At 43.8% G+C, this 27,284-nt stretch overlaps 1 protein-coding gene across 1 annotated transcript in view; it reads left to right on the top strand.

Moving 5' to 3' along the window:
- OXCT1 (3-oxoacid CoA-transferase 1) overlaps positions 1-27,284 on the top strand; it is a 153,815-nt gene that overhangs the window by 13,551 nt on the left and 112,980 nt on the right. Inside the window, exons 4-7 of the mRNA XM_062212015.1 lie at positions 6,306-6,441; positions 9,377-9,526; positions 15,217-15,323; positions 18,473-18,533. Coding sequence (XP_062067999.1) covers positions 6,306-6,441; positions 9,377-9,526; positions 15,217-15,323; positions 18,473-18,533 — 454 coding nt within the window. The remainder of the gene's footprint in view (positions 1-6,305; positions 6,442-9,376; positions 9,527-15,216; positions 15,324-18,472; positions 18,534-27,284) is intronic.

Raw genomic sequence — 27,284 nt, 5'->3', positions numbered from 1 at the left:
AAAGATTTATTTTATTTATTTGAAAGGGAGAAACAGATCTTCCATTCGCTGGTTCACTCCCCAAATGGCTGCAATGGCTGGGGCTGGACCAGGCTGAAGCCAGGAGCCAAGAACTCCATCTGAGTCTCCCACATAGGTAGCAGGGGCCCAAGCAAATGGGCTGTCCTCTGCTGCTTTCCCAGGCACATTAACAGGAAGCTGGATAGGAAGCAGAACAGGACTTGAAAGGGTACTCATATGGGATGCTGGTGTCACAGGTGGTGGCTTACTCTCCTGAGCCACATGCTGGTTCCCATAAGTACTTTAATTATTATCAGTACTTTGTTGAGTTTTTCAGATAGCCCTGTGCTTTCCAGGAATGTCACAGAGCAATATACAGTCATGTCTCTTAACAACATGGTGCATTCTGAGAAATGCATCATTAGGCAATTTTCTTGTTGTGTGAACACTGAAGAGTGCAGTTACACAGACTAAGGGCGGTTTGACATTTAATGATGCAGCCTTATGGGACCACCAAGGGATATGTGATCTATGCTGCATGGCTGTTCTTGATGCAGAGTAAGTGCTGATAACCGACTTCACTGAACACAGAGAAGGCATTTGCAAACCCCTCGTTGGCAGTTGATTCTCTTAAATAGGAAAGGTTAAATTTTAGAACTCGGTGACAGTGAGGGGCTTGTTTTGTCCATTGAAGTTAGATAAATGAGAACCAATGACATGGTTTGAATTGTTGGGGCAATGGAGAAAACTTGGAGTTAAGATGATAACTATTTTCTCTCCCATAAAGGGCTGTTTTTATGGAAAGATCTGCTTAAATTGGAAGTCTTTCCAAGGTGTAGGGTTTCTGATGATCGGTTTTTGTTTGTTTTCTCAGTAAGAGCTGTTATGTTGTACTGATTATCTTGGTATAAAATATGGACTATTAACCGTAATGAGATAAACCCTCCTTTGGGATCAACTGAATTAATGCTTTGAGACGGGTTCATTAGGAAGGTAGGAAAAATTAAGAATATGCCTTGCATTGCTTTATGAAGGACTTTGGCAAGTTATAATCCAATATGAACCAAAGTTTCACAATAAACTATGTGTCAACCTATTAAAGTAGCAGCCAACAGAAGAAAAAGTATGTTATGTTAGTCGGTCATTTCCTTGTGACAAGATTATTTTATACTAAGCTTCTGGAAGGGTCAGGATGTAGTCGACTCCAGGAGCAGCCCCACTTCTGTCTAGAAGGCTAATAAATCTTGTATGATAAAACACATGTACCTACACCTGTGGCTAATCCTATACTAAATAGTCAAGTATAGGAATTTTCTGAGGACCCAATGAGTTATCTGTTACTCTAAATAAAATGACTGGTTCTGCACCAGTGACCTTGAATCTGGAGATAAAGGCAAGTGGCCCGTTTGCTTTTTTTTTTTTTTTCCTTTTCTGTTGTGGCAACTGCAGCTCTGAAGGACTCAGTGGACAAAAGCTGTTTTGGCTGATTATGAATATTTCCCAAGGTTTGATTATTTTATTTGGGAAGCTGAACTACTTCCTGGGATGTGTACTTGCACTTATGTTCTCAGCTAATGAAAGATTTTATTTGTCCCAATAACTGTCATAAATTAACCTTATATTCAAATACAGTCTTGTCTTTTCTTTGATTCTGTTGATATTATTGGAATAAAAATAAATTGTGTAATTGAGGTTTAAGTCTGTCTAAAATGAAAAGTAGGGTGATCAGGATGGGACTTGTTGAAGTGGCATTTGGGCAGAGATTTGAAGGAAGTGAGGGGTTGACTGTGTAGGTGTCTGGGGGGAACGTTTTTCAGACAGGGAAAGGCCAGTGCAAAGGCCCTGAGGCAGAATCCACCTGGTGTATTTGAGACTCTTACAGTAAGAAGGCCAGCAGAGGCAGAGAAGGGAGTGAACAGCAGAAGGGAAGGCATAAGGTTGGAGACATGAGAAGGCAACTGATCCCAAGGGGCCTTAGAGGCTGTTCTACCCTGGCTTTTACTATAAATAAATGCACAGCCATGCAGGGGTTGGAACAGAGCAGTGACACGGTCTAATTTATATCTGACGAGGCTCACTTTGGCTGCCCTGCCATGAGTAGAGTGTACAGACAGGAGCAGAAGCAGAGACGTAACTGCAGTGTCCAAGCAAGAGATGGGTGCGGGGCACAGAGGAAGGGATGGAGAGTGGCCAGATCTGAGGGGATTTTCAAGGTAGACTCGGGTTTTTCCTGTAAATTGGATGTGGAATGTGGAAGAGAGAAGTTAAAGATCACTCTGTTAGCTTTATGCTGAGCGTCTGTAAGCATGGGGCTGCCAGCAGGGGAGATGGGGAAGGCAGCAAGGAGAGATGCATTCCGAGAAGCAGAATTGTTGACCTGAAGGACTGGGGGACGCACCTGGTGGTTAGGAGTTGATTCAAGCTTGTGCGTAGCAGCAGGCACCTGGGAGAATTAGTTATGTAAAGAATCTGTAGTGGTTTGGAGACCCCTTGTGGACAAGCGTGTTCTTAACCTGCAGGGAATTCTCCCTGAATCTCAGACATACATCCCTGAGAATAGTTTTGTTGTTTAGGCTCTAGTGTTTTTATTTTATTTTTAACCCTTGAGAATAAATCACACAACCATTTCTTTTATACCCATGATAGGTGAGGAAGGTTATATGACTCAGTATTTGGAGGCCAGGACTACAAACATGTTTAGTAGGAGGTTGACAGTTCCTGTGACCTGGACCACTGACCTGGGTACCTGGTGTCGGAACTCCCCTGGGGAGCTGTGAGGCTTGCCAGAGAGCTGAGCATTGGGAAGCAGTTGCCTGGTTGAGCTGGAAGGGGCCCCGGTGGGCCTGAGTAGCATGCAGATGAGGAGTGGAGTGGAGGGGACAGGCAGTGGTTAGAAGAAATGTCAGTGTCCATTGCCCAAGCGGCCAGTCTTCTTTCCAGGTCAAACAAGGGGACATCCTGTGTGACCCTTCTTCTACTGCCCCCTGCCGCCTCTCCCATTGTGCTCCACTGCCAACTTTGAGGGCGGGTCTGCACCTACATCAGGATGGACAACATGTCTCGGGGATGAATTCTTTCCTTCAAGTGTCCCTGATTGGTCCTTTCCTCATTCCCCTTGCCTCTGCCTGAGTTGTGACACTCATCATTGCCTGTTGGGACCACTTCACCCCCCGTAACTGGTCTCTCTACCTCTGTTCTCTGAACGCTGTTGCTCTTCTGCTTACGACGTTCAGTCACAGCATCTCCATCCGTGCCTCTGACATCCAGCTCCGCCTGCCTCTCACCTCCTCTGTTGTGCCTCTGCCTTCAGTCTCCATCCCAGTCACACTCAGCACAGGGCATCCTGAGCGTGTTGGCATGGCCTCCCTGCTGCCTCTTACTCTCAGCACCTCTACCCTGCACTGAACCGTCACAGTGTGTTATTGTTGTGTCTGTTTAACTGTTGCTTTCTGCAAGGCGTCCCACTCCTGTTTGGCTTTTTCGGCTTTCTTTCCTCTCTCCAGCAGTTGGATTCTCAGTCTGCAGCGTTCTCATCACTCTTCATGCAGACTTCTCTTAGCAGGCCTCTCGCTCTGCTGTCGTTATAGGTTTATCTGTTTATTTCCTTAGCAAGCACAGAGCTTTCTGGACGGCGGCCAGAACCAGCCCTTAATTATGGCAGCAGCCCCAGAACCTGACATGCCAGGCCTGGAGTCGAGTGAGGGGCTGTTGGAGAATGAGCTGGGTAGGTGACTCAAGCCCCAGTAGGGCTTGCGAGGAACCCTCAGAGCACTGAGGGGTTAAGAGGGAAGGGCTTCTGTCTCCAGGAAGTGCTCCAACCTTTATCACTACATCTCTCTCTTAAAAAAACTGTTGAAACACAGAAAGGTGAATGTATCACTCATATACAATTTGATGAGTTTTTACAATCTTCACACACATGTGACCAACACCCTGATAAAGAAACAGGGCAGGGCCAGCTGCCTAGAAAGCCACCTTCACTCTGCTCCTAGTCACTCACTACCAAGGTTAACCATTAACCCCACTTCTGATCTCATTTACTGATTTTGAACTTCATATAAAAGGAATCATTCAGTATGTATTCTTGTGTCTGGCTTCTTTTACTCAACATCTTGCCTGTGAGCTTCATGCATTCTTGCCAGTGGTTGTAGATATTCATTCTTGTTGCTGAATTAAATTGTATCTATAAACTATAAGAAATCTGTTTTCTTTTAATAAAATATAAGTAATTAAATAATCCATTGTGTGGCTACACCACAATTTATGTATCCTGTTGATAGATATTTGAAAGCTCCAATTTGGCCATAAAAATGTGTTGCTATAAATATTCTTGTATATGTCTTTTGGTGAACATGAGCTTGCATTCCTCTTGGTTATAGACAAAAGAGAGTAATTGCTGACTCATAAAATATTATTGTGCTCAGCATTAGAAATTGAGAAATACCAAATCTGAAAATACCAAATCTGAAATGCTTCAAGATCTGAAAATTTTTGACTGCTGACATCACACCACAAGTAGAAAATTCTACACCAGATAACATATGACAGGTCACAGGCAAAATACAGGTGCACTAAAAGTATTGTATAAAATTATGTTCAGGCTTTTTGTATAGGTGTATGATAAACATAAATGAATTTCGTGTTTAGGCTTGGACACTGTCCCTGAAATGTCTCATTACATGTATGAAAATTTTCTAAACTGAAAAAATCTGAAATCTAAAACACTCTGGTCCCAAGCATTTTGTGTAAGGGATATTCAACCTGTAATATGTACTGCTGATGGTTTTCCAAAGGCTTTGTATTGATTTTCATTCTCCTCTGTACGTATGAAAGTTCCAGTTGTTCCACATCCTTGCCAACACTTAGCATTTTCTTTATTTTTATTTAGATATTTTGTTTGAGTGGTGTCATTATGGTTTTCACCATTACACATATTTTACTAGGAAAGTTTTTTAGCTTAAGATCAAGTATCCTTTGTTAGGAATATTTTCTTTCTCAACGTGGCTAAAGAATTTCTGAAACTGGTGAGTACAAGTCAAGAATAAGGTGACTGAAAATGGAAAAGTACTCAATTTAATTATTAATCTGTGTTAATTCATTGACTTTGCTTGAAATTTCACGTATATTTTACTTTCAATAAGATAATGGAAATAAGGAAGGCACAAACCTGGAGACCTTCAACTTATAGAAGAAACAAAATAGAATGACACCACATGCACTTTTTTCTTTCTTTTTTTTTTTTTTTTAAGATTTATTTGAAAGTCAGAGTTACACAGAGAGAAGGAGAGGCAGAGAGAGAGAGAGAGAGAGAGAGAGAGAGAGAGAGAGGTCTTCCATCCATGGTTCATTCCCCAGCTGGCTGAGAGAGAGAGAGAGAGAGAAAGGTCTTCCATCCATGGCTCATTCTCCAGCTGGCTGCAATGGTCGGAGCTGTGCTGATCCAAAGCCAGACATAGTAGAGAGTTGGATCAGAAGTGGAGCAGCTAGGACTCTAACCAGAGCCCACATCGGATGCTGGCACTGCAGGCGGCAGCTTTATCTTCTACGCCACAGAACTGGCCCCCCGTTTCTAAGAATAAGTTGTGTTCCAACTTTAAAATAATAAGTACATTAAACTATAGTATATGCAATTTAACAGACCCAGGATTATTCTTGCTACCTATAATCTTGTCATTGGTTTAATTTGCTGATATTTTATTATTATGAATGTTCAAGTATGTAAATCTTGAGCAAAGTATGCTACAAGAAAAATGTTCATTGGTATCTGTCATTTGAGTTTATATTTCATTAAGTATGCTAATCCTTTCTATTTTAAATGTAGAATGCTCCCCTCTTCTTTTTAGAAGAGAAGAAACTTTTCCATCCAAATGTTCCTTTAGGGTCAGTATTTTTCCCCTGCATTTATGTATTTCACCAAAACATGGGACAAGAACCACTTCATCTGTGCTTATCTCTAACCCAAAAGCACTTTACAGTAATGGAAAAGACAGCAAAATACGGTGTTGAATTGTAGGATTGAAGTGTTTTTGAATATTGCCTCTGTCCGTTTCTGCCAAAGATCTGGGGAGAAAAATTACATAAGCTTTTTAGCTTTAGTTTTCTCAAGTGTAAACAAGAAAAAAAAAATAGCCACCTTGGAGGATTCCTCGAGTGTTGAGGGACTGAGAGTGTGGATTAAATGCCTGGCGGAAAGAATGTTTCTTTTCTTCTAAATCGATAAATTTCAGCCTTTAAAAAAATAATCAGTGACAACAATGTTCTTTGAGCTGTTTATTTGATTATAAGCCATCTTCATTTCCTTGTAGGGTAGACAACTTTGGCTTGGGCCTTTTACTTCGATCCAAGCAGATAAAACGCATGGTCTCTTCGTATGTGGGAGAAAATGCAGAATTCGAGCGACAGTTCTTATCTGGTGAATTAGAAGTAGAGCTGACACCGCAGGTGAGACAATTTCTCTCTCTTTTTTTCTTCTATTAGAAAACTAACTTATTTAAAAATGTACTTATTTCCGTCAAGAAATTTCCTTTTGTGAGAGAGGTAAGGGGAGGCTGACTTACCAAACCAAGGACTTTTGTTTAAATCCCACCTGTTGATTGGTGGAGGATTCATATTTTCTGCTGCTGTGCACAGGTACAGGAGAGTATTTGTAGTGAAAATACAGGCTGCAGGATCAAGTTTGAAGTTTGGCACTATAGTGTATGTTATGCCAAAAGCATGCAGAAAGACCACTGAAATGTTCCAGGCTTGTTCTATAAGTCCACTTCTATGAATCCTAGGATTTGAAATTTGTGACTGATCTGGTTTTGCTGAGCTATATTAGGAGAAGCCCCTGGAACAGAAAAGGTGCACATCTGAGAGTGTGTGCTGGGAGCAGAGCCCGCCCAGCTCCCCAGGGCACTGGCATTCGGACCCAGGCCGTTCTACAATTGGCTGAGCAGTTTTCTCCATTGATTTGCTACCTCATCTCCAAACTGATTGAAGAGCTTGTCGCAGAGGAAGGCAAACATTCTGGAGCCAAGTAAACCAAAGGTCTACAAGTCATCCGTGTCTTCCTTCTCGTTTGACGTGGTCTGCCTCATCTCTAAAACAGCCCACCACTCTGATAATAGTAACATCATCATCTTTACCAAGTCCATAATGAAGCAACAGAGTGGATTACCAATATCCATCTTAGTAATGAAATGAGGAATTTGCCTGTCTAGAGAGAGCATGCGTGGGGGACTGTTCTAACTGGGCTTCACAGTGTTGCTGTCACATCTGGTTATGCTATAGCACTCTCCTTGTGCTTTAGCACTGCACTGGTGTTTATTCCATATGCATTTCAGGGCTGATCAACAGAAATTATCCCTCACAGTTCTGGAGACTGGGAAGTCCAAGAGCAAGGTGCCAGTCAAGCCAGTTCCTGGTGCGGGCTCCCCTCCTGGCGTGCAGCTGACTCACCTCTTGCTTTGTCTCCACCTGGCAGAGGGAGGGAGAGAGGAAGTGGATGAGCAAGTTCTCTGTTTCACAAGAACACTACTCCTGCATCAGGACCCACCTTTATGACGTTTTTAACCTTAATTATCTTATCAGAGGCCCTGTCTCCAAATATGTTGTGGGGTTAGGGCTGCTTGAGGGGAGGCAGTTCAGTCCATAGCATATGCTTTTGCTTTTTCACATTATAGGTTGAAATATGCTATCCTTTGGCTTGAAAAAAATCTCCCGTATCTTCTGCATTATCCTTTATTTTGTCATAGGACATATATGAGCAGTCTTCAGAACGTTCATGGAGTGTTTATATTTTGAAAAAAAAGTGTGTAAATTTCAAAGTTTTTTGAACAAAATCAACTTACCTTTTAATTCCATTTTCCATGAACTGTTTGAACACCCCTTGTACATGGAAGAGGAACTTCTGTCTATACACACATAGACACATATTCTTCAAATATATATATTCTTAATTCTTATATATACATATATATGTATATATACACATATATATCCATACACACACATTTCCTTTAAGCTAAGAGATGACAGTGCTTCTGTCCATGACTTGTGGTATGTGGGTGAACATTGGCTCTGGCAGCTTGTTTTGCAGTCTGAGAGCCAGGAACAGAAGAGTTGTTAAAATGCTAGGGATTAGGACTCCTTTGGGGGTAGCAGGGGAACTTGACGGTGCCTGCACAGGGCCTGTCCGCAGAAATACTCTATTTCAAGGCCTTGCCAAGGCGGCCAGAGAAAAGGACTAAAGTATTCAGGGAAGGAAGACATAAACATATTTTCAGGTAGGGGGTAGTATTGTGGTGGGTTCAGTGATTTACTTTTTGTGACTATTATTAAAATACTCAGAATACCAAGCCGAGTCGTCTCTGTCAGGTGGAATAGTCGCCTAGTAATCTGGAAGACTGGCCGTCTGCTTCCTCAGAGTAGCTCATCTACCTGAATGACTCCTGTCTGAAGCTCCAGCTGTTAGTCCCGTCTTTGACCTGTAAATGTAATGACCCCAGTGAAAGTGCGAAATAGTTTCCAGGTTGGGATAGTGTAGTGGGAATTCACTGTCCTTAGGACCCAATTCACTTCTTATTTCTGATTAGCCGGAGAGTTATCTCAGTAAAACGTATGTAGCAAACCTCAACAAGTAGGTTCCAGTGTTAGGGAGGGTGTCAGGAAGTGTCCAGGGCCAGAGCTGACTCCCTAGAGGGAAGACAGGGAGGTAGGGACTCCAGTTTGGGACCTGGGGTGGAGGTGGGAGAGGATTCATTCATGGGCAAGAGAATGAGCAAAAAAGGACTCAAAGAAACTTCACCTGCAGCGGTTTCTCCTCAGAAACAAAGCTGGAAATACTGTTTACTTTTAGAAAGCAGCTTAGTTCTTTGCTATACTCTTTGCTTAACTTTAGATTTTTCCTTACTTTAGTAGATCAAATTTATTTTAAACAATTTATGAATATTTTAACACTATATATTACTAATGACAAGTTTTAAGCATGTCCATACGTAGCACGTGGTAAAACAAAATCCAGGTATATTTTAAGCGTGTACATAGCTAAAGTTTGAAATTTGATTTAAAAATATTATAAGTCGACATATATAGAATCTGGTACCAAGAGACCAGTGTCTGGAAACTGGAAGGACGTCTAAACAAATAAGCAGTTTCATTTTGGATGTGGATTAAGAATGGAGCAGCTGTTGCCTAGAGGGACAATGACATTTTTAAAAATAGATCCTCCAGCACAGACCTGTTGGTGGAATACATGGCTCTTACAGTCATGCCAGGAGCTTTTCACCTTGCCAGCCTCAAGCGGATCAGAACCACGTCCATGATGTCTCTGTGCCTGCACACAGATAGGTGCATAATGAACGTTTTTAATGGGGTGCTTGTTGCTCCCTCGTAGGGCACACTTGCAGAGAGGATTCGAGCAGGAGGGGCTGGAGTTCCTGCGTTTTATACCAGCACTGGCTATGGGACCCTGGTCCAAGAAGGAGGATCACCCATCAAATACAACAAAGATGGCAGCATCGCCATCGCCAGCAAGCCAAGAGAGGTAAGGAGCACTCTTGTGCCTCTTTCTGCCTGGGATTCCGGGAGGACTCACTGGGTGAGTGTGCGAGAACAAGCTCATTCATTTTCATCGATATTTCAGCTAAACCTGGGCATCTGCTTGTCATTAAAATCACATAGGAAGCTAGAGTAAGAAAGTAGAAGCGAAGCTGTGATCTGTGCTTAATGAACTCATCAAGCTTAGTTATCTGATCTTCTGGTAGGTTTTAAGAAATGTATGAATATTATTAACTATTGATTATACTTGTGGAAAATAGGAGAGTGGTATTACATGCATGGTATTGAACTCTCAGGCCCTTCCTCATTTGACTGAAGGAAGAAAAGAGCAAAGGAAATAATGTTTATCTGAAATCCTGAAAAGCTAGGGACAATTATATAATAGAGTAATAAAGTTCATATGATTGCCTTTGTATTTTGTAACTTGGACACACTTTCTGGAGTTTTTGACTAAATAGTCTTGTTAAAGTGCTAGGTAGAATGGGTCCCTTAATAATAGGCCATTTGACTCATAAATTAGAGAACAGAATTCTGCATATAGGGATTTAAGATACTGGGACTTGAGTAACTTCAACAATTACACAGGACAATGTTTGATTACTGTCTTCTTGGAGTCTTTCCATTCTCCCTGTCTGAATGGCTTGAGAAAGTTAACACAGGTTGCAGAAATGTGGAGCTTATCTCTAGGGAGGTAAGCTAGATAAACCAAGGGACCTCTTCCCCTCTTTCTGTAAGGAGGGAAGCTGGCACTGAGGGATGGTGAGGGATTGGTGCCATGCCCCTTGCTGCTCGCACTTGGTCTCCAGCTGTATCCTCCATCTGCAGCTTTGCCTGTCAGCTGAGAGCGACCCATATTGCTTCAAAGCTTTTCTAGTTCTTTATTTTTTAAAATAATATAAGAACACATTTCATGTAGTTCATGAAATTCACAGATATTCTAAGAATATAATCATACTTCCCTTCTTCCTCTCCTTTCTCTTTTTTAATTTTGGTGATAACATATTTCTCATTTACTTTATAATCATGGGCTTAATGTTCTACCAAATAAAGTGTTCAACAAGTCAAAAGTAGAAAGTCCATGTTCAGTAAGAATATAGACAAGGACTATATGCAATAATCAAATCCTAAATGTCAGTTTCATTCATATACATTAATATATATATATATAATGGTTTTTTTTACTCTATATTAGCTGCGAAAAATCAGAGAAAACGTTATATTTGTATTTTTGGATCTCACTTATTTCACTAAGCATAATGGTCTCCAGATGAATCCATTTTGTTGCAGAAGGCAGATTTCATTTTTTTAATGGCTAAGTAGTAGTCCATCACATATACACTACATTTTGTTTTCCAGTCATCAGTTGATGGACATAGGGGTTGACTCTTTCAAAGCTTTTATTAACATATTTGTCATATTGGCAGTGGCTTTACCCACCACACCACAGTACTAGCTCCAGGGTCATGCTTTAGTCAGGAGGAGGAGGAAGTAGGTCGGTGGTAGCTACTGACTTGCCCTGTTTGTGGACCAGCAGGGCAGCCAGACTGAAACACAGTATGTAAGCAGACAGCTATGGGACCGCGGAGTGAGGAGAGGCAGCAGCCAGAGCTACACAGATTGCGGGTTTCCCTGTGAGCAGGGAGAGGCCAATGGGGAGTTTTGAGTAGTGGTGAGAGAGTGATGTGATCTGTCACATTTCAAAGATCACTGTGGCTGTTGGGTGATGAATCGTGTTTTCTGTTGTTTGTAGGGTGCCGAGAGCAGAGGCAGTGAGAGAGGTTAGGAGTGGGAGTGGCAGGTGGCTTAGACTAAAGTGGTAGCAGTGGAGTTTGTGAGAAGCTGCTGGAGTTGGGATGAATGCTGATGGCAGAGCCTGAAGTTTGCTGAGGGGCTGGATGTGGGGTGTGAGAGGAGTCAGAATGTGCTTATGTGATGGGCCAGGCTTGGGGTTACTGCAGGGTCATGTCTGGGACGAGATTCAGGCAACACGTCCAGTGGACTCCAAGAGGGGGTGCCCAGGAGGTCCTAGCTCCAGGCATAGCACAGATCTGGGTGGGGAGCCCTGGATGCATGGGCCTTGAGTGGTGAGGCCCATGGGACTAGATGCCAGGTAGGGCCCGAGAGGCAAGTCAGTGAAGGGCAATGAAGTGGCCAGGGAGGTGGTGGTGCAAGTGGGTGGGCAGGGAGAGTCCTTGTGAGGAGGTGACGTTGAGTAGAGACCTGAATTAGCTGGTAAGGGAGCCTTCTGGAAGGCTGGGAAGAGGAGAAGGAGCAGCAAGGAAAAATGGGACTGAATGACTCCTAAGGCAACTTCCCTGGGGGCATCTGGTGATTTGAAAGAAAGGGGACCTTTTAAGGAGGGGGAATCAGCAGAGGCAGAGTATGGAGAGGGCAACAGTAGGACTGGAAAGGACCATTGAATTTGCAAAAATGGAGGTCTTGGAAACTTTATGGAACACAGGGGATTAAATCCGGGAGAATTCAAGAAAAAGGAGTGGACTGTGAAATGCACAACTCTGTCAAGTGAATATAATGACTCGTTTGACTAAGCCAGTTCCTTTTTTTAATTAAAAACTTTTTTTCAACCTTGACACTATTAACATTTTGGGCTACGAAATGCTCTTAAATTGTATTTGAGAGGCAGAGAGACTGAGAGAGAAAAAGACAGCGACACACACACACACACAGCAGACATAGAGCTATCATCTGCAGGTTCATTGCATAAATGCCTGCAAAGTCTGGGGCTCAGACCATAGCAGGGAGCCAGAAACTCAGTCTAGGTCTCTTGTTGCTTCCCAGGGTCCACATTAGCAGGAACCTAGAATCAGGAGTGGAGGCAGGACTCAAACTCTCAAGCACCCTGCTTATTGGGGCGTGAGAATATCAACAGGTGGCTTACCACCAGGCCAGACACCCATCTTCCTCTGTGTGTGTGTGTGCGTGTGTGTGTTTTAAGATTTATTTTTATTTGTTTGGAAGGCTGAGTGACAGAGAGGGAGAGACAGAGAATCTTCCATTTGCTGGTTCACTCTCCAGATGGCTGTGACGGCTGGGGCTGGCCCAGGTTGAAGCCAGGAGCCAGGAACTCTACCCGGCTCTCTTACATAAGTGGCAGGGGCCCAAACTTGGGCCATCTTCTGCTACTTTCCCAGGTACATTAGTAGGGAGCTGGAGTGGAATCAGAGCAGCTGGGACTCAAGCTGATGCTCCAGGATAGGAAGACAACTTTGTAAGTGGCTGCACCACAATGCTGGCCGCCGTCTTCTTTGTTTTTAAATGTTACAGTAACTAACACTCAGAAGCAGCTGGTGTGTAGACCCTTCAGATTATATAATTGGAATCAGAAAGAAAAGCCAAATTCTTGATTTTGCTCTGTGTTAGTTTATATTTACTCCAGTTTTCTAGATTGTATGTAAAATGCTCAGCTACCACCATTGATATTTACAATGATTCTGAAATGCATATCATTTAAAAATAATAACTGTATTGATGTGCAGTTTATAAATATCTTTCTTGGGGCTGGTGTGGTGGTATAGTAGGTAAAGCCTCCACCTGCAATTCTGGCTTCCATGTGGGTGACTGTTTGAGTTTCGGCTTCTCTGTTTCCAATCCAGCTCCCTGTTGATGGCCTAGGAAAAGCAGCAGCAGATGGCTGAAGTATTCGGGCTCCTACCACCAGTGTGGGAAACCTGGAAGAAGCTTTTTGCTCCTGGCTTCAGCCTGGCCCAGCCCAGCCTAAGAGTGAACTAAGAGTGAACTCACAGATGGAAGACTCTCTTTTTCAATCTTCCAAATATATAGATAAATCTTTTAAAAATAAACTACATGAAAGCTTTTTTATCTTCTATATCATTAGTTTATGATTCGTTAATTTCATTTATGTTTTCTAGAATGAAAGTGAGATAATGTCTTTTTTTTATTTTTATTTTTATTGACAGGCAGAGTGGACAGTGAGAGAGAGAGAGACAGAGAGAAAGGTCTTCCTTTGCCGTTGGTTCACCCTCCAATGGCCACAGCGGCTGGCGCGCTGTGGCCGGCGCACCGGGCTGATCTGATGGCAGGAGCCAGGTGCTCCTCCTGGTCTCCCATGGGGTGCAGGGCCCAAGCATTTGGGCCATCCTCCACTGCACTCCCTGGCCACAGCAGAGAGCTGGCCTGGAAGAGGGGCAACCGGGACAGAATCCAGTGCCCCGACCAGGACTAGAACCTGGTGTGCCGGCGCCGCAAGGCGGAGGATTAGCCTAGTGAGCCGCGGCGCCAGCCGAGATAAAGTCTTTAAAGAAACTTTTCTTAGGAAAGGATTTTTGTTTTAAATGCTAGCTAAAGAAAAGTCATTGTACCAAAACTTTTTTAAAAAAATTTATTTATTTATTTGAAAGTCAGAATGACAGAAAGGCATAGATATTTCATCTGCTGATTCACTCCTCAAATGGCCACACAGTCTGGCCAGGGCTGGGCCAAAGCCAGGAGCCAGCAGCTCCATCCTGATCTCGCACACTGGGCGGCAGGGCCTCAAGTTCTGCACCATCTTTTGTTGCCTTCACAGGCGTATTAGCAGAAGGCTGGGTCAGAAGCAGAGTCGCTAGGATATGAACCGGCACTCAGATATGGGATGGTGGTGTTGCAAGCTGTGCCTTAATCTGCTGAGCACGCTGGTCTCCTATACAAAAAATTCTGTCTTGAAGTTTTTTATAAAGTGCACTTAGTCTGTTTTTCCACTAGGGGGTGCAGGAGGACTGGAAATGAAGTTCTGGCTTTGTGCAGCTTCATCCTGTGCAGTGATGGAGTGTAACAAATGGTCCTGGTCTCCTCTCTCCTTTGTTTGAATTCCCAGAGATAAACCCTTGAATAGACAAAAGGAGCATAATGCCATGGCAGACTTCCTGCTTTATGTTCTTTACCCTCCAAATGCTTAATAAAATTAATAGGCAATAAACTTCAACAAGAATCAGTAGCATTCCACTAAACTAGTAATGACAGATGAGATGAAGTAAAATAAGATGACATTGTAATAGAAACCATGAAGTACCTATGAATGAGTCTCAGAAAGCTATGCAAACATTTATGGAGAAGCTCAGAAACTAGCAAAGGGGTAAAATGAAATCACCAGTATCTGGAGGCATAGATTATGCCAGTGGGTGAGAGGCTGTGGCATGTTGCTTCTCTCCACATTAATCTACTGTTCTGTGGATCCCAAATAAAGCCACAACAGGCGATTATAAATTACAGTCTGATGGGGAGGGAAGAATGAGTTTTTATAACTACTCATATTTTATGTACAAAAACAGCACACGGGCCATTTCATGTAACTTACATTTTCTTTTTTTTTTTTTTTTTTGGAGGGGAGGGAGAGACGGACTATTTTTCATATTTAGAATATAACCTATGCACACAGATAATAAGATGAATATTAACACCACTTATCTTTCAGGCCTGTAGAACTGTCTATTTCCCAATGCACAGAGCTTTCTCTTGTTGCTAGCCCTTTCCATCCTGAGCTCTGCCTTGCCCACTTTGACTCAGACCTGGGTGCCCAACACCACTTACCTTGAAGTCCCCCTTGAGATTCTGCTCCCTGTGTTGCCTGGCATTAGGAGTCTGTGCCCCTGTCAGAGCACACTTTGCGATCACACAGATGTGTGCGACTACCGGCACCGCCCTCTTTGTCTTCTGCAGGTGAGGGAGTTTAACGGCCAGCATTTCATTTTGGAGGAGGCGATTACAGGAGATTTTGCTTTGGTGAAAGCCTGGAAGGCAGATCGAGCTGGAAATGTGATTTTCAGGTAATGGAATGCATATTACCAACTCTAAGTTGTTACGATAAAAAATAGCGACTTTTTAATTTAAAGCTTCATTGTAAAAGTGGTGTAGGATTGAACACACCGTGGGAATGTGTGTGTGTGCTGGTATGGTGCACCTGTTGATGCACTTGGTGACCACGATGCACTGCTTGTTCTGTATAAGAACCTACGTGTCCTTGTATTCACCTGCAGTTACTGGTCTCTCTATGTATTTCAGTGGCTAAGACTGTGTCAAGTCTTTATAAACAGCACAACAGCACTAATTTTATTTAATCTTAATGGTCTTATTTAAATGCATTGTCTTAACATGTCAAAATCACCTTGATGTTCTGGAAAGTTATTGTTAATAATAATTTAGGTTAGTTCTTTTCCTGTCCTGTAGGTGTCTCCCAGGAAATGCTTAGAAAGGTTTTGTTATCAAAGCTGGTTAACCTTAATAATGCTGAATTGTTATTCTCATTACCTTGGTAGCCACAGACCTAATGGATTTTTGAGTCTTTTGATTAACCCCAAGCTTGCCAAATCCCAACTATTTAGTGTCTTGAGTGTGTATTGGTTTTGAAAATTGTGCCACCTTTTTTTTCTTTAAATATTTATTTATTTATTTGAAAGGCAGAGTTAACAGAGAAGAAGGAAGGGAGGGAGGGGGAGAGAGAGAGAGAGAAGGAGAAGGAGAAGGAGAACGAGACACACACACACACACACACAGATTCTCTATCCTCTGATTCATTCCTCAAATGGCCTAATAACCAGGACTGGGCCGGGCTGAAGCCAGGAGCCTGGAACTCCATCCTGCTCTTCCACATGGGTGACAGGGGTCTAAGCATTTGGTCCATCTTCCCCTGCTTTCCCAGGTGCATTATCAAGGAGCTGGATCAGAAGTGGAGTGGCTGAGACTCACACACACCTTTTTTTTTTTTTAAGAATTATTTTTATTTATTTGAAAGATAGAATTATACAGACAGAGCCAGAGTAAGAGTGAGGGAGTGAGGGAGTGAGGGAGAGAGGGAGAGAGAGAGAGGTAGAGAGGGAGAGGAGAGAGAGTAAGAGGAGAGAGAGAATCTTCCATTCTGCTTGTTCACTCCCCAAATGACCACAATGGCCAGAGCTGAGCTGATCCGAAGCCAGGAGACAGGAGCTTCTGGGTCTCCCATGTGGGTGCAGGTGTCCAAGGACTTAGGCCATCCTCTACAGCTTTCCAAGGCCATAGCAGAGAGTTGGGTGTGAAGAGGAGTAGCCCGGACTTGAACCGGTGCACCCATGGGATGCTAGTACTGCTGGCTGGGGCGTTAACCCACTGCGCCGCAGAGCCAGCCCTGCCACCGTGACTTAATATGAGGATTTTGAAGTGTTTGGTCTTGAAGACTTCACCTGTTAGATTGGAGAAGTAATTTTCTTTCTCATAATATTTTTAGTTGATGGTTTTAATTAGCAGGTTTTTTTTTCCTTCATAGCAGATGTGGTTTGGTGGTGAACATGACTAAATTCTCAGTGACACCCTCATGTTGTTATTGGCTATTTCTGAAGAGCTTATGGGACAGTGATATTGTTTTATTTGTTGAGTTAAGCCAATTTGTTAAAGTGCAGCAACTCTTACCAATTATAGGGGACACTTAACATGATGTCTACCTTATTGAAACATTGGTGACACATAGATTTACAAAGCTTAGTAGCTTTATAATAGAGATTAAGGAAATTATATACTAGGAAGTGGCATAGTTGATTTAAAATATGTCCAGGAGTATTTCCTGTGCTCTGTAGCCTGGCTTTGATATCCAGAGACCACACGAAGGCTCGTATAAGCACTGACCTCTGGCTGGTGGTTATTTAGTGTTGCTGTGAAGTGAGAGCTCTCATCCCCAGAGGCCAGGTGGCCTGGATTCTGAAGATACCGACTTCCTTCACGTTGAGTGGGACAACTGTACAGATGTCTTGTTGCAATGCAGGAGACCAGGACGTCTTCACTCTGGCCATACTGCCCCTGCAGCCTTTTCTGTTTTTTATTTATTTTTTTGAGAGGCAGACAGAGAGTGCTCCTACCTGCTGGTTCAGTTCCCAGATGCCCAGAGCTGTTGGTCGTGATTGAAGCTGGAAGCTGGGCACACAGCCCAGTTGGGTCATGTGGGTGGCAGGAACCTAATTAGTTGAGCCGTCACCTGCTGCCTCCCAGCATCTACCTTACCAGGAAGCTGGAGGCAGGGATTGGAGTTGGGTTTTGAACCCAGGCATTTTAATATGGACATGGGCATCCTTAGCAGGCTCTTAACCGTTAGACCAAACAGCCGCCCTTGCCCTTGGAGCTTTGATGCCTGGCCATCTGGTGCCGTAGAGCCTTGCAGCTTGTACACATTTGCAGAACTCCTGCCTCAAGGACATTCTTCTCTTTATCTTTGAATCTGAGCAAAGAAAACACTGATGGCCTGAATGGGGCAGCTTACTTGCTGCTCCCAGAGGAATTCTCCTACCAGTGTGTGGTCCCTACATTTCCACTTCTTGATGAGGAGAAGTATATTAACGGAGGAACTCGAGAATGCAAAACCATTAGTAAAATTGGTACTTTCTTTACATTTTTACACTTCAGGGTCTGATATGGGTGTTACATTTTCAAAAATTTCATCAGAAAATGGTTCTCCAGAATGATCTTTATAGGTGACTCACCAATGACTATTTATTTTTTATTTCACTTCAGCAATAGGCTTCTCTTTAATAGAGAATGCAATCACTATGCCTTCTCATGTAAAACACTTGCTCCTTTTCCTTTCTTAATATTTTCATAACAGCAAGGTGTTTAAAGATGTATTTAGCTACAGAAATAAGCTAGTGTCCTAGTAAAAAGGCGAATTCATTCCAAATGGAGTAGATTTACTAACATCTCTTCTATTTTTTGTATATAAGCTATGAGTTGACCAAGAAAAACAGTCCTCTTTCCCTGACCCCCTTAAAAACATGATGTAAAGTGAATGAAATGAGCATTCTATTTTTAAGTATAAAATAGTTATAAAATTTTACTAGTGGAAGATAGGATATACTGTTTTTGAGAAGATTCTCAGTTAACAGAAATTCTTTTAGTTTACATAATGTTAAAGCCGGAAGAGACACTTCTTCATCTTCTTTTTCCATGTCTGATGTAGGAAGAGTGCAAGAAATTTCAACCTGCCCATGTGCAAAGCTGCAAAAACTACCGTGGTGGAGGTAAGAGAAGGAGTTATTTTGGAAATCCTGGGGTTAATTTTTTAACCTGATATGACATAATAGTTCAGAGAAAAGTGCAACAGTTGCTGTGTTTCCTGAAAGATAAAAAAACGACAGCTTTTTCATTTTGGATGTGGGGGGATGGGGATTCTACTTAGCTGTGTAATAGATGAGGTTCTGCTGTGTTGGCTGCTTTTGGGTCAGCCAGGACCTTATTAGAGCATTCTCTTGGGAATTTAGCCATGGGACCAGGTTATCGAAGTCTCTGGTTGAATAAAACAAGACTCTTGCATGAAATCCAAATGAATTTACATATCCAGAATTCCAGGCAAACAGTACGTTGTGTCAGGGGAACTTCATTATGTTACCAAGAAAAATAAATGACGTGACTTCTTCAAGAGAGGGGAGTAGTACACGTGCTTGGAGCTGCTTTGTAGATCTGGTTGCAAGATGAATTCAGACACGAACACACTCGCGATAGGGCACTCTCAGGGTTTGGGGAGAGGCTTGAATAAGTCTTGAGCCTTCCTGGAGTCCAGACTCTCCGCTTATCCAAACCCTGTCATTCCGGTTACACACATGTGGCCCCCAAAGGGAACTGCAGGTTATTCTCAAGCTGAGGCTGTGGGGATCCCCTTAGAATAAGGTGTTCTTGGCCGGCGCCATGGCTCAGTAGGCTAATCCTCCGCCTGTGGTGCCGGTACCCCGGGTTCTAGTCCCGGTTGGGGCACTGGATTCTGTCTCCAGCTCCTCTTCCAGTGCAGCTCTCTGCTGTGGCCGGGGAGTGCAGTGGAGGATGGCCCAGGTTCTTGGGCCCTGCACCCGCATGGGAGACCAGGAGGAAGCACCTGGCTCTTGGCTTTGGATGGGCGCAGCGTACCAGCCCTAGCGGCCATTTGGGGGGTGAACCAATGGAAAAGGAAGACCTTTCTCTCTGTCTCTCTCTCTCTCACTGTCCACTCTGCCTGTCCAAAAAAAAAAAAAAATAAGGTGTGCTTAGGCTTTTTTTTTTTAAAAGATTTATTTACTTATTTAAAAGGCAGAGTTAGAGAGAGGCAGAGGCAGAGACAGAGAGAGGTCTTCCATCTGCTGATTCATTCCCCAGATGGTTACAACGGCTGGAGCTGCGCCAATCTGAAGCCAGGAGCCGGGTCTCCTACGCAGGTGCAGGGCCCCAAGGACTTGGGCCATCCTCCACTGCACTCCCCGGCCACAGCTGCTTTCCTAGAAGAGAGCAGGATTGGAAGTGGAGCAGCGAGGTCTCCAACCGGCACCCATATGGGATGTGGGCTTTACCCACTACGCTACAGTGCCGGTCCCTCTCAGGCTTCTGAGATAGCTTTCCCTCCCCAGGGCAAGGGCTTGCAGGAACCCACTCTGAGTTCTGGAGATGAGAATCTGTGCTCCTGAGTTCCCAGCTGATGCTGGTGTTGTGAGTGGCATCTTTTGCTTTATCCCTGTGGTTGGCTGAGGCAGAGTTTCAGGAAGGCAGTGCGCTGGTGCTTTTGAGGCGATCAATTGTTGGAGTTCTGTTCCTCTCCTGGGAGGTGCAGTGCACGGTCTGCAGAGTGCTGGGGATGTGGTATTTTCTAGCTGGGCGTGGTGGTTTCTTTTGCAGAGGTTTTAATGTATTTTCTGCATGGAGAATGGATTGTGTGGTTTCCTCTCTCTGTGTAAACTCTTCCTTATTTACTGAGTCATCCTAATGGCCTGCCTGGGCCGCACATCTGTACTGTTGCTGGAGAAAGGCCTATACCCTGGCTTAGAATAAGTGCAGTTTAGCACTCTATTGATTTTACTTCTGTAGAACTCCAGAAACCAGTATTCCCTGAGTACTGAGAGGCCTATGCATCATCCTGGGTGAAGTTTAAAAACGTTTTTTTTCTATTATGACCTGGTTCTTTTAGCAGAAAAGGACCGTCTTGTAACCAAGAGTCAGGATAGATATTAGGAAAGAGATGCTGTCTTTTCCCATTAAGGAGAGAGAAAATCCTGGGAATAGAATGAAGGCTGCCCTTCCCTGTCTTGGAACGGAATGCTTTGATCTAATATAGCACCCTCTCCTGGTAGGCCCAAGCTTACATTAAGATTTCTCTTTGTAAAGATTATTTGAAGGCAGAGAGAGAGAGAGAGAGAGATTGATCGATCTTCCATCTTCTGGTTCACTCCCCAAATGGCTGTAACTGATAGAACTGGGCCAGGATGAAAACCCTGGAGCCTAGAACTTTATCTGGGTCTCCCACATGTGTGGCAGGGGCCCAAGCACATGGGTGGTTATCCACTGCTTTCCCAGGCGCATTCGCAGGGAGCTGAATTGGAAGTACGGCTGCTGGGACTCAAACTGGCACTTGTATGGGATGCTGGCTTTGCAAGTGATGACTTTACCCACGGTGCCACAGCGCCAGCCCCTAGGACCTCTGAGTCGGTCCTGCAAGTGACTTTCCTGTCTAATATGGCAGCCGCCAGCTGCATGTGACTATTAACATGAAAGTAAATACTGTGCGTCTGTTCCTCGGTCGTGCTAGTCACGAACCTTCCGGGCCTCGCCTGCCACCCGTGGCTTGTGACTAATGTGTCGATCAGCACAGATCTAGAACGTGAGCGTCACAGGGAGTTTCACTGGGCAGAGGTGGATTAGAAGCATCAGGATGAAATCTGAGTGTCATTCCAGTTCAGGAACAGAAGCGAAGCAACTATTTAGGCCATAGGATTATTGTAAGCCCACCCTCTGTGCATGCTTATAGTAGGAGGGGGCCACGTGCCCATGGATTGAATGGTAAACACTTTGCTCCAAAAAGTAGAAAATAATTGGAATTGGGGATGGTCCTTACATTGCATATCTCCTGATAGGAAAATTCGGTTTTGGCTTTGTGACATTTCTGAGACCAGGGAGTATCGTGGACCCCCCACCCCTCAGTCCATGTTAACTCTGTGCACTGCCTTCCAGGGTTTTCTGATCCTCCTCTACCAGCCCTGTCATGCTTTATTTGGTGGTGCTCCTAGAGAGAGGATGCTTAGGAGCTGGTGTCTGATGTGTGGTGTCTAAGAGGAACTGTTGCTGTGGATTCGTTCTGAGAAGAGGAGTGTGGTGGGGGCAAGAGGTGCGGAGTCACCACACAGACATTGGGTGTCGGGTGAAAGCAGGATAGAGGCAAGCAGCCCATGGACTCGTTTATTTCAGTTCGTACAGCAGCTTATATAGCCGAGGCAGTTAATCCAGTCAAGGGGCAGTTTATGCCCTAACCAATCACAGCCTGTTGCTAGGCAGCCTCTGTTGCCAGGTGGGTTTCAAAGCCATTCCTGAGTAACTGATGCTCGCTTGCCAGTGGCCATCTTGGCATGGCCTTCTCATTCCACCACAAGGAACCTTCAGAGATTATTAAATTACCCGCATAGTCTTCTGATGGCTAAATATTAGCAATAATGGTAACTACCATTAATCAAGCATTAATTACGTACACTCACTATTTCTTTATAGGAATTATTGCTTTTTCATTCTCGTAATAGTCTTAGGTTGGAACCATAATTATCCTCCTTTTATGAATGAGGACTGTAGGGTGCAGAGAGGTTATGTTAGATACCTAATGTCATACAGCCGGATGGAACCAGGAGAGAACCCCAGGAAAGCTGATTCCAGGTGTCTGCTCTTGTCCATGGTGTTATGAAATATTCTCAAATCCTTGTGAATGGATAGCGTTTCAAACTCATGAAAAGATACTGAACCTCCAGAGGTTGTGCATTTTGGTGCCAGTTGGAGAATCCAGCAGCTGTGGCATTTTTGTTTAACTTAGTCTCTGTCCCTGGCCTTCTCTGCCAGTTATTTTGATTACAGTCGTTTTCCCCACCAGTGCTCTTTACCCTGGAGATGGCTTTGAGAACACCATCATCCTGTGAACAGTAGCCCTATGGATTCATTCAGTTTTCTTTTTAAAGATTTATTTGTTTTGTTTGAAAGGCAGAGTGATACACACACACACAGAAAGACAGAGACAGAGACCAAGATCTTCCATCTGCTGGTTCACTCCACTAATGGCTGCAACATCTGGCGCCAGGTCAGGGACTCCACCTGGGTCTCCTCTGTGGGTTACAGGGGCCCAGGTACTGGTTATCTTCTGCTGCTTTTCCAGGTGCATTAGCATGGAGCTGGGTGGGAAACTGAGTGGCTGGGACACCAGCCAGTGCTGGGATGTCAGTGTAGTAGTGTGCAGCTTAACTTGCTGTGCCGTATCACCGGCCCTGCATTCAATGTTTCATGGATCCTATTCATTCCGTTGGCAGCTTCATTGATCTTTGCAACTTGCCATGTTGCCCTCAACGCGGTGAGAGGGAGCCTTTTCTAGTACTGCAGGATCTTCAGCAGAGGGGACTCTCACAGTGACATGCCCTACATTTTAGACAAAGGCTCAGCTCATCTCCTTTCTCTTATAGATGAGGAGGTAGTGGGCCTTTTGGGAGCAGAGTCAGGGTCGAGCCTCTCCCCTGAAGCTCCCTACCAGCATCTTCCCACTCCACAGCGCTACAGCTCTTCCACCTTTCTCCCTGCTCACCCGCATTCTAACTTGAGTTTTAAGGAGGATAGAACTGTAAATATCTAAAATATTAACAATGTTTCCCTTAATAAACTTAAAATTTTCTTTGACCTAGAAGAAGGATGGCAAAGGAACATACAAGTAGCCTCTTGCTTTGTATGTTCATGTTTCTTCTGTAATTAAATAGCAATTTACAATCAGTGTTTCCCATCAAAAAGTAAACCAATATGCTTAGCCTGAAAACCAATTTTGTGTGGCCGATGTTCTGGCACAGTGCGCTGGTTTAAGTCGTGGCTGCTCCACTTCTGCTCCAGCTCCCTGCTCATGCCCCTGGGAAGGCAGTGGAAGATGGCATAAGTTCTTGGGCGTCTGCCACCATGTGGGAGATGGATGGAGTTCCAGTCTCCTGGCTTCACCTGGCTCAGCCCTGGATGTTGTAGCCATTTAGGGAAGGTGCTAATGGATGGAAGATCTTTCTCTCCCCCTCGCTCTGTCACTCTGCTACTTCTAATTTCTCTGATAGAACAGTGTTCCTTTTTGGAAAAGTTTTCGCTTTCAAGTGTATTCCAAACAAGTTTGTAAGTTGTGTAAAACCAAACAGGTGATCAGTTATGCCAGTTTGTAACAAAACTGACTTGAACATTATGTTTGCATTTTTTCCTACCTTAAAATATTTATTTTCATCAACTGGGAAAACAGAGTGAGAGAGAGAGAGGCATTTCATCTGCTGGCTCACTCCCCAAGTGTCCTGAACAGCCAAGGCTGGATCAGGCCAAAACCAGGAGTCCAGAACTCCATCCGGGCCCCTCGCATGCATGGCAGGGGTCCAAGCACTTCATCCATCATCTGCTGCTTCCCAGGATGCTTTAAGTGGATGCTGGATCAGAAGTGGAGCCGCTGGGATCCAAATGGGAACCATGGGATGCGGCCGTCCCAAACAGCGGCTCGACCTGCTGCACCACAACACACACCCACATATTTGTCTGTTTTAGAGCCTGTAGCCACTTGCATCCTTCTCTACAAAGCTGTGGGAATCATCAAGGCTGGCAGTATTTTTCTCTGTTTCTGAAGGAACTGGGCAGTTACTTGGGGAACGTAGTACAAGTATGCACAATGGCACACATGCCAGAAAGATGCTTCTTGTTTTAGCCCAGGCAGTATTATTGGCACACCTCTCCTGTTCGGGTGAGCTCTGCCCTGATAAACTTCACAAGTTTAAGTGAAAGCCAGCTGGGAAAGACTCTGGCCGGTGGCTCCATGTGTGTAATGAGGAGCAGCAGGAACTGTCGGGTCTTCCAGAGGGAACTCGTTTGGCTCTTTCTCGAGAGAGTCTCGTTAACCTCTCACCTCCCCCGGTCCCCTGGCAGTCCGTCTCCTGTGAACACACATCCTGCTGTTCTGCGTTTCTCTGGGAAGTGGCCTGTTTCTACTTCCTTTTTTTTTTTTTTTTTCAAGGAGCTTATAATAGAAAATCTAGGGGGAGGGACAGAAGTGCTTCTCTGTGGAGACTGTTGATGCTCTCTCTCCTGCAAGCAGCCTGGCACGCACGTGCTGTCGGAAAAGGTCGTCTGACTCAGCCACCCGGGACTGCTGAGGCTGCCTGGGACGGAAATAACCTAGCTCATTTGGTTCCTTTGTGCTATTGAACTTGTGCTGTGGATAGTGTTACAAGACGGCAAAGGTTCACCCAAAGCCCCTATTTTGGCTAATTTTAGCTTAGTTAAAATAAGTAAAATCACTATCATGACTGAAATAGCTATTTCATAGGATTTACATGATATATACCTCCCTATGTGAGAAATTTTAGTTACATTTGATGAATGCAAATACTGTAGATATGTAACTTGTGTGGTTTGAAGCATAATAATGAGTATCTGTGAGCTCAACAAATGTAAGAATTTCCACCCATATGCCTTCCTGCCAAAACAAGCTGCAATTAAGATTATTGTGTTTATATGTCCCTGTCTTTAAAAAACATTCTAGGTCAGAAGGCATGGACATGTGGAAATTATCTTCCAAAGTGATGCTGTAGGACATTTTGTTTCTAGGAGTCCCGCTTTGGGAACTGTGACTCCCCTGTTCTGTTGCATATCCTGCACCTAGCGTTTCTTCCAGGGGACTAACTAGAGGAAAGGGTCAGGGGCACATGGGCTGTCTTGCCTCGCACACATGTGTTGCTTCCGGTTGAGGAGTAGAACAGTGAAGAGTGCAGTGTCAATCACATTTAAAACTTCTGCTTTCAATGTTTATGTGGAGTGTGATGAACATACCCAACAGTCAGCAGAAGAGCCAGTGTCCGACGCTAGTGACCATCAACCCACGGTCACCCCTGCTCTGCTCACATCCCTGGCTCCTCTCCTCCTGCCCCCTCCCTTGTTACTGTGACGCTGTCACATCTCAATGGCATTGTAAGGGAAGTTCACTGATATTCAGAAATTCTAGTGTGCTAGGCATTTGTCTGGATAATGGAGATAAAGCAGCGAACTAAACAGAGAAAACTTCCTGCCCTCATTGAGCTAACGTTCTGATGATCAACACTAGCAATAAAATAATTAAGTAAAATATATAGCATGGTAGATATGGACAAATGTTATGATAAAGAAACAAAGCATGAAATAACATATGAATGTCAGGAAAAGAAATTGAAATTTTAAATGGGGTGGTCAGTGGAAGGTATTGCTGGGATGATTTCTGAGTAAAGATTTCAAGAGAATGAGGAAGCTGATAGATTTGCAGCTAGTTGAGGGGGAGCCCTCTGGGTGGGCCAAAGCAGTAGCAGGTGCAGAGGCCTGAGGAAGAGCCATCCTGGAGGGCATAGACTAGGACTGGATACTCTCATTTCTTCAAGGCAAGATAATGGGTGCAGAGTTTCTTAAAAAGACTTCACTTGGATATTTATTTACTTAATTATTTATTTAGGGGATGGGGGAGAGAGACTGAGATATTAGTTCCACCTGTGAGTTCACTCCCCAAATGCCTGTAATAATCCAGACTAGGCCAGGCTGAAGGTGGGAGCTGGGCACTCACTCCAGGTCTCCCATGTGAGGGGATGGGCAACCCTACTTGAGCCATCACCTACCTAAACTACCTCCCCAGGTGTCATTAGTAGGAAGCTAGAATCAGAAGCAGAGCTAGACCTTGAACCTGGGCACTCCAGTAGGGAATGTGGGCATCCCAACTGACATCTTAACTGCTGAACAAAACCACTCTCCCAGCTGTAGAATCTGATATGACGGTAACTTTTCAGAGAGTAATGGCCATCTCTTCCTCCTAAGTTATGTGAAATATGGTTTCTGTTTTCAGTGCATTTTATAATCATACCCAAGAAATGACTGAGCCTAAATCTAATGTTAAAACTCTAATATGAATAGACAATATGATTTTGAGAATGGAGCCTTGTGGCTTTTGTGTCTCTTTGGCCTTGTTTGGAGAACTTTGTGTTAATTTCTCAAATTATTTTAGCAGAAGTGATCAAACTGGTTGTTCTTTCACTTTACAATAGAAAGTGGGAACACAGTGGATTTTAACCAGCTGCCTTAATCACTTCAATGGCTCTTGTGAACATTTAATCTCCACCAAGCAGGCAAATTAATGTATCAGTGTTTCAGAGGCTTTGGCTATCTTGCTTCCTGCTTCAGAGAAAATGAAAATGCCTAGGGGATAAACATAATTCTTTTCCTCTTAAGTTTCCTTTATTCTTAATCTTTAGATAGCTAATGCCTTATGATTATACAGTTCCAAAAGCAATGGGACTCAAATTTTTTCAAGGGATAGTTAGAAGAAAAAAATTGGTATAAACAAAAAACAAAAAAAATAAAGCTTCTTTCCACATATGACAAGTACTTCTAACTGTGTTAGGAAACTTTGAGAGATTCCGTTTCAGGCACACACATCCACGCACAGGCAGCTTCTACTCCTGTGGTGTTGAATTCATTCCCATAGGGACATCTCTGATTGACACACGGGGACCTGATGTTTGTGAGAACTCGGCTGCGATGTCAAGTTTGTCATTTGCAGTGTGAGCCTAATATGCTAAGTGCTCTGCACCAGCTTCAATATTTACCTGGTAAAGCTCTATTCTTCAGTTACCTGGAAGAAGGTGACCCCTAGAAAATAGGCTATTCCAGTCCTCTCCAATCCACCCAATTGAGTTGAACATTCAACATTTAACATTTATTTATTTGCAAGTCAGAGTTACAGACACACACACACACACACACAG

This window comes from Lepus europaeus, chromosome 15 (genome assembly GCF_033115175.1).
Source record: "Lepus europaeus isolate LE1 chromosome 15, mLepTim1.pri, whole genome shotgun sequence".
NCBI classification, from domain to species: Eukaryota; Metazoa; Chordata; class Mammalia; order Lagomorpha; family Leporidae; genus Lepus; species Lepus europaeus.
This window is presented reverse-complemented; position numbering and strand designations above follow the sequence as displayed.